Source organism: Phoenix dactylifera, unplaced genomic scaffold (assembly GCF_009389715.1).
Source record: "Phoenix dactylifera cultivar Barhee BC4 unplaced genomic scaffold, palm_55x_up_171113_PBpolish2nd_filt_p 000090F, whole genome shotgun sequence".
Classification (NCBI taxonomy): Eukaryota; Viridiplantae; Streptophyta; class Magnoliopsida; order Arecales; family Arecaceae; genus Phoenix; species Phoenix dactylifera.
The window spans coordinates 1,369,370-1,378,259 of NW_024067679.1; the positions used below are offsets into that span (position 1 = coordinate 1,369,370).

Sequence of the window (8,890 nt, forward strand, 5' to 3'; positions counted from 1 at the left end):
CAGAGCAGTTTCAGTGCCGTGCCAGTTTTCAAGGAATGTGCCGGCCACTGTAGCTTCAACATATCTTCTCCCAGACTTCTTCATGGTATCAGAGCAGGGATCCAGATCATCTCACCATGATCCACTAGCTCATTAAGATCTGTTAGTAAGATCAGAAGATCTTAAGAGTGATTCTATGGCATCACCTACATCAGTGAATCATACCAGATCAGATGAAGCTATAAGGTCTTCTGAAGATCAGGTTATATCTCCCAAACTTAGATTCTTGACTTCAAGGATTCAATCACTTGTACCCAGTCAACTTACCTCTGAAAATTAACTTGTCTGAAAATCCCAAATCACTCGAGTGTTCAAAACAAGTGGATTTTTTGAATTGCTAGACGGATCATCAACTTGTCTACAATCATCAACTAGTTCTAAATTTGATGCTTGGTTTTTGAGTGATCAGTTCTTAGCAATGGCTTTGAATTCAACAATTTCTTCTTCTATTCTACCCTATGTAATTAATCTTGAGCATTACTTTCAGTTCATGGCAGAGGTCATGGACGTTTCTACTTCACCAACCGAGGACGAGGCAGGTCAAGAACATTAGGATGGTCCTTTCCAGGTCGAGGCAGAGACCAGAGAAATTTATTGGAATGCTAAATTTGTAATAAACGAGGTCATTCTGCTGTAAACTGCTGGCACAAGATGGATTCAAATTATAGTAGCATAGGTTGGCAACGAATGGATTCTACTTATAATGCATCCACAACGGCACATACTCCTCAGGCTCTTCTAGCAAACTCTGCTTCTCAAGCTTCATCTGTAGGTTCTTCTCCATCAACAAGAACTGGGGATTGGATCATTGACAGTGGAGCTACGGCACATATGACGCCTGAGCAATCAGTCCTGCATCAACCTGTTTCTTACATTGGGTCTGAGCAAGTAGCACTTGAAAATGGAGCTTCTATCCCTATTCATCACATGGGTTCTGGTATACTCCCTACACGGTCTCATTGTTTTAGACTATCTCATCTTCTTCATGCTCCACAAATCTCCCATAACCTCTTGTCAGTCTATAAATTAGCAGCTGACAATCATTGTGTTCTTATTTTTGATTCGGATGGTTGTACCATTAAGGACAAGCATACAAACAAGACTTTGTTTCAGGGACGTTGCAGTGAAGGACTTTATAAGATTCCCTTCACTTTTGTTTCATCATCGGTATCAGCTTCCTCTGCTCCAAAAGCACTCTTAGCTTCAAAATCGTCTTCCTCCATCTGGCATCAGCGTCTTGGACATCCAGCTGTCTCTGTGCTTTCCACATTGTCCACTTATATACAGCCACTTTCTTCCCCAAACTCTTTCTCTATCTGTCAGACATGCAGCATGGCGAAGAGTCATAAACTCCCATTCAAGTCCAGTTCTGCAGCATCAACAAAGCCTCTGGAACTCATTCATTCCGATGTTTGGGGGCCGTCACCTGTTGCATCTTCAGGAGGAATTAAATACTATGTTCTTTTTGTAGATGATTTTTCTCGTTTTTGTTGGGTCTATCCTCTTCGTAATAAGTCTGATGTCTTTCAGTATTTCTTACAATTCAAATCTATAGTTGAAAATCAATTTTCCTCCACCATTAAAGTATTTCAGTTTGATGGCGGGGGTGAGTTTAACAATGCCAAAATTCAAAGTCTCTTTTCTCGAGCTGGTATTGTACATCAAATGTCCTCACCATATACACCTGAGCAGAATGGCCTAGCTGAGAGAAAGCATCGCCATCTCTTGGAGGTTGTTCGAAGTCTACTTATTCATGCCTCTCTCCCTTCAAAATTCTGGGTTGAAGCACTTTTGACAGCTTCATACCTTATAAATCGCTTGCCTGCACCACTACTTAATTGCAAATCCCCCTTTAAACTTTTGTTTAACCGTGCTCCTGATTACAGTCATTTGAAGGTATTTGGATGCCAATGTTTTTCTTGGCTTCGGCCACAAGCATTGAATAAATTCTCTCCAAGATCTACTCCCTGTGTTTTCATTGGTTATTCTACACAACATAAAGGCTATTGATGCTTCAACTTGAAATCAGGGAAAGTTGTCATTTCTCAGCATGTTGAATTTCATGAGTCCTTGTTTCCATTTTCTCAAAAGTCTTCTCTTCATCCTCTCAGCCAGCGCTTCTTCCTTATCCTCTTCTTGTTCCATCCTCACACTCTTCAAAATCATCTGCTGTGTCTTCTACTTTCCAACAAACATCACCACATAACTGTTCTCCTGCACAATCTTCCTCTGTTTCTGTTCCTGCTTCCCAGTCTTCTTCTTCTTCTTCCCTGTCATCTTCTTCTCATTTATTGCCTTCTTCTCCACAGCCTTCTCGTCACCACATGGTCACCCGTCTTCAGACCGACTCACTTAAACCTCGGCGTATTTTCTCTCTACTTAGCACTGCATCTGTTCCCACTGAGCCTTCTTGCTACTCCACTGCTATTGCTGATCCCCATTGGCGAGCTGCCATGTCACAAGAATTCAGTGCTTTAATTGATCAGCAAACCTGGGAGCTGGTTCCTAGGTGTTCTTCACAGCATGTTCTTGGCTGTCGTTGTATTTTTTAGGGTCAAAAGAAATTCTGATGGCTCCTTGGCCCGGTACAAAGCTCGAGTTGTGGCATAAGGCTTTAAGCAGGAATATGGAGTTGATTTTACAGAAACTTTCAGCCCTGTGGCCAAGTTTCAAACAATCCGAGTTCTTCTCTCCCTTGCAATTACTTCAGGCTGGGATATTCGTCAATTAGATGTTTCAAATGCATTTTTGCATGATAAATTGGATGATCAGGTGTTTATGGAACAGCCAAAGGGTTTTATTGATCCTCATTATCCGGATCATGTTTGCCGTCTTAAAAAGGCAATCTATCGCTTAAAGCAAGCACCAAGACAATGGTTTGCTACATTCACTAGTTTTCTCATTGAGCAGGGATTTTAGAGCAGTTCAGCTGATCCCTCTCTTCTGCTTTTCAATCGAGATGGAGTTGTCCTATATCTGCTGATTTATGTTGATGATATATTGCTCACTGGTAACAATACCAGTGCTATATCTTTTCTTTTTCTTCAGCTGCAGAGTAGATTCAAAATGAAGGACCTTGGCTCATGTTCTCATTTTCTGGGCATCACAACGACCTTCACTTCTGGTGTTTTTCTTAGTCAGGCTACTTATGCCAATACTTTATTACACCGAGCTGGGATGCTGACTTGCAAGCCAGCGTCTTCCCCATTGCCACTTAAACTTGGAGCCTCTTGTCCGAATGATGCCTTGTTTACTTCACCTGAATTGTATCGAAGCTTGACAGGTTCCCTTCAATATTTAACGGTTACACGTCTTGACATTTCCTATGCCGTTAATTACCTCTGCCAATTCATGCATTCTCCAAAGATCTCCCATTTTCAGCTGCTAAAGAGAGTTCTTCGTTACATTAAAGGGACCTTGAATCATTCTCTTCATTTTAAGTCAGGACCTCTCATTCTCTCCGCATTTTGTGACTCAGACTGGGCTGGCGACTCACTTGATCGTCGCTCTACTTCTGGTTTTTGTCTTTTTCGGTTCCAATTTGATTTCTTGGTGCGCCAAGAAGCAGCCGACTGTTGCTCGCTCTTCTACTGAAGCTGAGTACAGGGCCTTGGCTATCACAGCTTCTGAGTTGATTTGGCTGCGTCGACTACTTCGTGAGCTTGATATTTCAGTTGATTCACCCACTGAGATCTACTGTGACAATATTTCGGCCGTTGCTCTTGCTTCAAATCCCGTCTTCCATGCACGAACGAAGCATATAGAGGTGGACTATCATTTTATCAGGGAGAAGGTGCTTTCCAAAGAGCTTCATATTGCTCATGTATCTAGTGCTGATCAACTTGCAGATATCTTCACAAAATCACTCACTGCTAGAAGACATTCTCTCCTGTATTCCAAGCTGAAGGTCTCTTCCCTACCTTCAGCTTAAAGGGGGGTGTTAAGCTACTAGTCCATTCCAGAATTCTCTAGTACACTCTGTAAACTTCTAGCAAAATCTAAATTCAGTTAATCCCAACTGAATTCAGTTAGTTTACAACTCTTGTAACCAACTCCAGCTAATCAGCAGCTGGTTTACTTGTATCCTGGATCATCAGCTATAAATACACACCTACTGTAAGCTCTTTGCAATCAATGAAAATCACATTCAAACTCTTCTTTCCAGTTCTCTGCTTTCTCAACAGTTTACTGTAGCAGAGCAGTTTCAGTGCCGTGCCAGTTTTCAAGGAATGTGCCGGCCACTGTAGCTTCAACATATCTTCTCCCAGACTTCTTCAATAGATTTATAGTTGATAATTTTATGAATTTTTGAGGTTATGAGTTTTGAACATTTAGACTTAGATTTAGAAGCACTGTACCAGCACCTGTTTATTTTTTTAATGGATGATGGACTTTGAACCTTTTGTTATATTTTAATTGAGATGGATTTTTATACTGGTTTGTCATTGTTGGCTTCGTGTTAAGGTGGATGGTATCCCACGGTAGTATCGCCATGTTATATCCGAATTTCTGGCATGACACAACATCTTCGATTGTTGAAAACTTCAATGTATAATTTATTCTAGGTAACATCTTCTTTGCTGTAGTATTCAGGAAATTATAATGGATTTCTATAGCCTAATTGATCCGTATCATCTCTGTCAAGTTGAATCATCCGTTCTCCTTGCATTTACTTAACTAATAAAAGGACTGCATGTGAACACATGTTAATCTTAAGATGTTAATGCCATACTTAATATCTATGACCGCATGCATAATCAAATAAACTTTTTGGAGTTTTATCAGTACAAGCAAAGCATGGAACCTTCTCGAAGATTAAAAGTGAACCAATCTGTCAAAGGTCATAATTCAGAAATTACAGTGAACGTTCTTCCCTAAATCCTCTCCTTTTGGTAGGCCTCAACATAATGGTTACTAATCTTTTTCTTCACCAGATGAAAACGTTTCTATATATGGTCAAATTTTAGCCATGGTCGGCAAAATTTGGTCTTAAATTTATCTCAAGATGCGTACCGTAGTTGCATTCTTTAAGCCAATAATGGTTAATCTAAACCTTACCAACATTGAAAAAAGCAGAGTCCGACGTAAAGGCATTCATCAAGGTGACATTTCCTTGGTCACATTCGTTTAATGGAACGACGTGAAGCTTTTGGTTGGAACACAGCATATATTCTGCAAGGTTAGGTAAGTTGGTTGTTCCTTATAGGTGCATGGCTCACCTACCATATCACGATATCCCTTGTGGGACAAGGCTTATGTGTTTTAGGAACAAGTTCTTCTCATCCTCCTGTCAAGAGAAGTTAACCATGAGAGATAGAGAAGTTTACATGAAATAACCAAGTAGTAGGGATTAAAATGTCAAACCCTAAGAGTAACAAGAATTACATGATAAATTGATCACGTTAATTGGCTGTTCTTTTTATTTTGAAAGAAGACACTTGGATGGCATACGCTTGCGCAAGTGCAGAGTTGACCGGAGAGATCCTTGGTGATTCATCAGATTGCAAGAGAACACCTTGCACTTTGTATTAATGATCAACACAAAAAGATTTACTTCTTTTTATTTTGTCATGATTCTGATATGGACTTAATGTACTTTTAAGTTTTCTCCTTTATCTTTTTCTTTTTAATGGATTACTTGTAAGTTGAACTACAGTTAGTTATCTATCGACATGTCCCTCAACAGACTGCAAGTGCTCAGTAGGGCCATGAGAACCATGGCTGGGGGGCATTTGTTAGAAATCTGGACTCTTGAACAACAACTTGGTGGCATATGGGTTTCCTAGAATCAGAAGAGGCCAGACATGAATATGATTAGCCACAATAAAAATTATAAATTCAGGTCTTGTCCTTTAAACCTGACCTTAAGAAAATGGATAACTGCTGACTCCGTGTGTGTGTTTCTTTAAGATTTAAAATCCAAAGGATTGATCAAATTCAAGTAAACACAAACCTGACCGGATCAGGCTTTCATCTAAGTCAACCTAGAACCACACCTGACCGACCAGCTTACGAAAGAGAGAAGCTTTGCAACAGTCAATATCTTGTGGCAAAAGGAATAAGTCTACCTAATCAGTAACTAATAGCACGACTTTTGTTTCAGAGGCTGGGAAATCCCACCATTTGATAAAGTGACGTTTCGTTGTGTGTCTTTCTTGTTATCCAAGGCTATACAAAACACCCCTAATACATTGGAGATTTTAAAAAATTCATAGACCGTCCCCTTCACGGGTGCATGGGATGGCTCGTCCTTTACCAAAGGTCAAACTTTCAGCTTATTAATACATAAGCCTTGAGTTCCAGAAGCTTGTCCCTTTCATTTTATATTTCCACTGTCACAAGCCATCTCCAACTCCAACTAACTATTTTTCAAATAATATACAGTTTATCCAATTCTTCAGCCGCGCGCCCATTAATCCTGTCTTTACTTTTGTCATGTTGGCTCTCCTCAGTTCTCAGAAACAATTAAAAAGATGGATAAGAGTAAAGTGAGAAAAACCTGACAAAAGAGATTCATTCATTAAGGATATCAAACGTAGCTAACACCCCATTACAAGTGTACCAAAAAAAACATATAGGGGGAAAAGGAGAACGGTAAGAAAGAAGAAACTCGTATAAAGAGTTTACATGAACTTTTGACATATATCAGAAGTCTTGCTTCATAACCTCTAAACACTATTTTGGACTCTTTGAATGTTTAAAATAACCACGAATTTTTTGCTGCTATGGACAAATGGCTCCTTTAAATGCTCTATGATGCACCGGACCACGGCATTTGGCTGCAATAACAAAAAGAAATCTAGTAAGTTGTACGACGCCATATATTTTCTCAGAATTAACAAAAAAACATATGTATGGGAATATAAATGGCTTACTCTAGAAAATCTTTCCACCCAAAGTCACTGCTCAGATCATCTAAATTTAGGTCTTCCCAAGCTTCAGAGGGTTCTGGGATGGATGATACATTGCTCGAGGTGATGAGTCGACCTTGCATTTGATCCATGTGGGTGTCCTCTGGAGAGGCTGGAACAAGTGAAGGTGCGGAATTTGAAGTTGGGAAGGAATTAGAATTAGCACTGACACCATTGTTCTCTGCTCTATGCTCGCTTAAGCAAGAAGCATCGAGCTGTGCAACCACTTCTCCTTCGTTGAGAGAAAGGCTTGACTTGCTGTATGCTTGAATATTATTCAATAAGTTTTGGAAGCCCAAATTTGGAAGGCTTGAAGGCATTTGAATTGAACCATGAGGGCTGAGAGAGCTATTGATAAGCCCCTCGTACTGGCGACTTAACTGCAGGAGGTAACTCAATTGGTGATTCCTGAGGGAGGCTGATCCCAAGAGACCCATCAAATCTATATTTGAAGTTGGGCTATTAGTTACAACCCGAAGTAGGTTTTGCACCAACTGCAACCTGGCTAAGAGAGCAGCATCCGCCTGTAGCGTAAAAGCATTATCCAAATGACTCAAGTTTCCAAAGTTGGCGGTTGGGAGAAGATCACGGAGGGCACCAAGAAGATTGAGATCAGTTCTCGGCCTATGCGTCACCGGGTCTATACCCATCTGAAGGAGCTTCCTCCGTAGATGGGTGTTCCAATAGTTCTTGATCTCATTATCCGTCCTCCCTGCCAAGCGGGCTGCTATTGATGACCACCTTGGACAACAAAATAAAAACAAAAGTGACTCAAAAGTTTCGCTTCCAATTGAATAATTCTTCATCATATAGTCATATGTTATACATGGTATTAACTTATTTGTTGCCAAAGATAAAAGTAAGAAGACAAGCATTATTACTTGTTCCCAAGAACCGAGTGGAGGTCGATGATGAGCTTTTCTTCTTCTTCAGAGAACTTCCCTCTCTTGATATCCGGCCGAAGGTAGTTGGTCCACCGGAGCCGGCAGCTCTTACCGCACCTGTTAAGGCCGGCGAGCTTCGGGAGCCGCCGCCAGCTCCCATGACCCTGCTTATGAATAAATTCCATTAGCTTCTTGTCCTCCTCCGGTGTCCATGGCCCCTTCTTTAGGCCGACCTCGTCGCAGCATGGCGACCTCCCCATTGTTCCTACAAGACCTTTAGTTGAAAAGCTATTTTAGGGGCCTAAAGTTAGAAAAAAGACTTCAAGAGTGTAGGGAGATCTTGAATACCTTTTAGTAGGGTTTCCAAGATGAGACGACTAGCAAACTTCAGGCAAAAGAGAAGCAGAAAGTATTTAGAAGAGAACAAAGGACTGAGACGGCGATTTGAATTTAGTTTTGCCTTCGGCTGGGAGATGAGTGGGTCTTTATAGGGTTTTGAGGTTAAATAAAAAAAGAGTCCATGTCAAGGCTTTATGCATGGGAGACGCATCCTCATTTCATTGGTCTCATCGTTACTACTTTTTAGTACTAATTAATTCATCATAATCCAGATATTATATAGGACTTAAAAACAACCCCTTTTTTTTCCGAGGTATTTCATACAATGCGTGTATGAATACACTCAATAAAATAAAAAAACACAAGCTCGCAAAATGCCCATGGCAGCTTTCCTCTCCTGACCACAGGGGATATCCTGAGTGGTGAGCCGCGTAGGCAGCCACTCAACCGGCCGCCCCGTTGGCCTCTCTGAATACAAGCTTAGCCTGAAAGGCCACCCCATTCCTCATCATCATCCCTATATCCCGGATCAGGAGGTAATCCGTGTTCTCGTCCGTTGGCCCCCTCTGAATCCATCCGATAACCGTGGCCGAATCGTCCTCCAGGATAATCAAACTGGTCTGCAGCATCTGCCGCATATGTCGGAGACCTGTCCAGACAGTCCGCACTCCGTTCCGGAAACCGATATGTCAAACAACTGGCAGCCGCCTACTGCCA

At 41.1% G+C, this 8,890-nt stretch overlaps 1 protein-coding gene across 1 annotated transcript; it reads right to left on the bottom strand.

Annotated features, from left to right (window-relative positions):
• Positions 1 to 6,539: 6,539 nt before the first annotated feature.
• LOC103696194 (transcription factor MYB41-like) lies at positions 6,540 to 8,269 on the bottom strand. Its single transcript, XM_017840389.2, has 4 exons — positions 8,183 to 8,269; positions 7,832 to 8,108; positions 6,915 to 7,691; positions 6,540 to 6,818 (listed from the first exon to the last, which is right to left on the bottom strand). The coding sequence occupies exons 2-4, from the start codon at positions 8,092 to 8,094 to the stop codon at positions 6,791 to 6,793; spliced, it is 1,068 nt and encodes a 355-aa protein (XP_017695878.1). The 5' UTR covers positions 8,095 to 8,108; positions 8,183 to 8,269; the 3' UTR covers positions 6,540 to 6,790.
• Between the last annotated feature and the right edge of the window lie 621 nt (positions 8,270 to 8,890).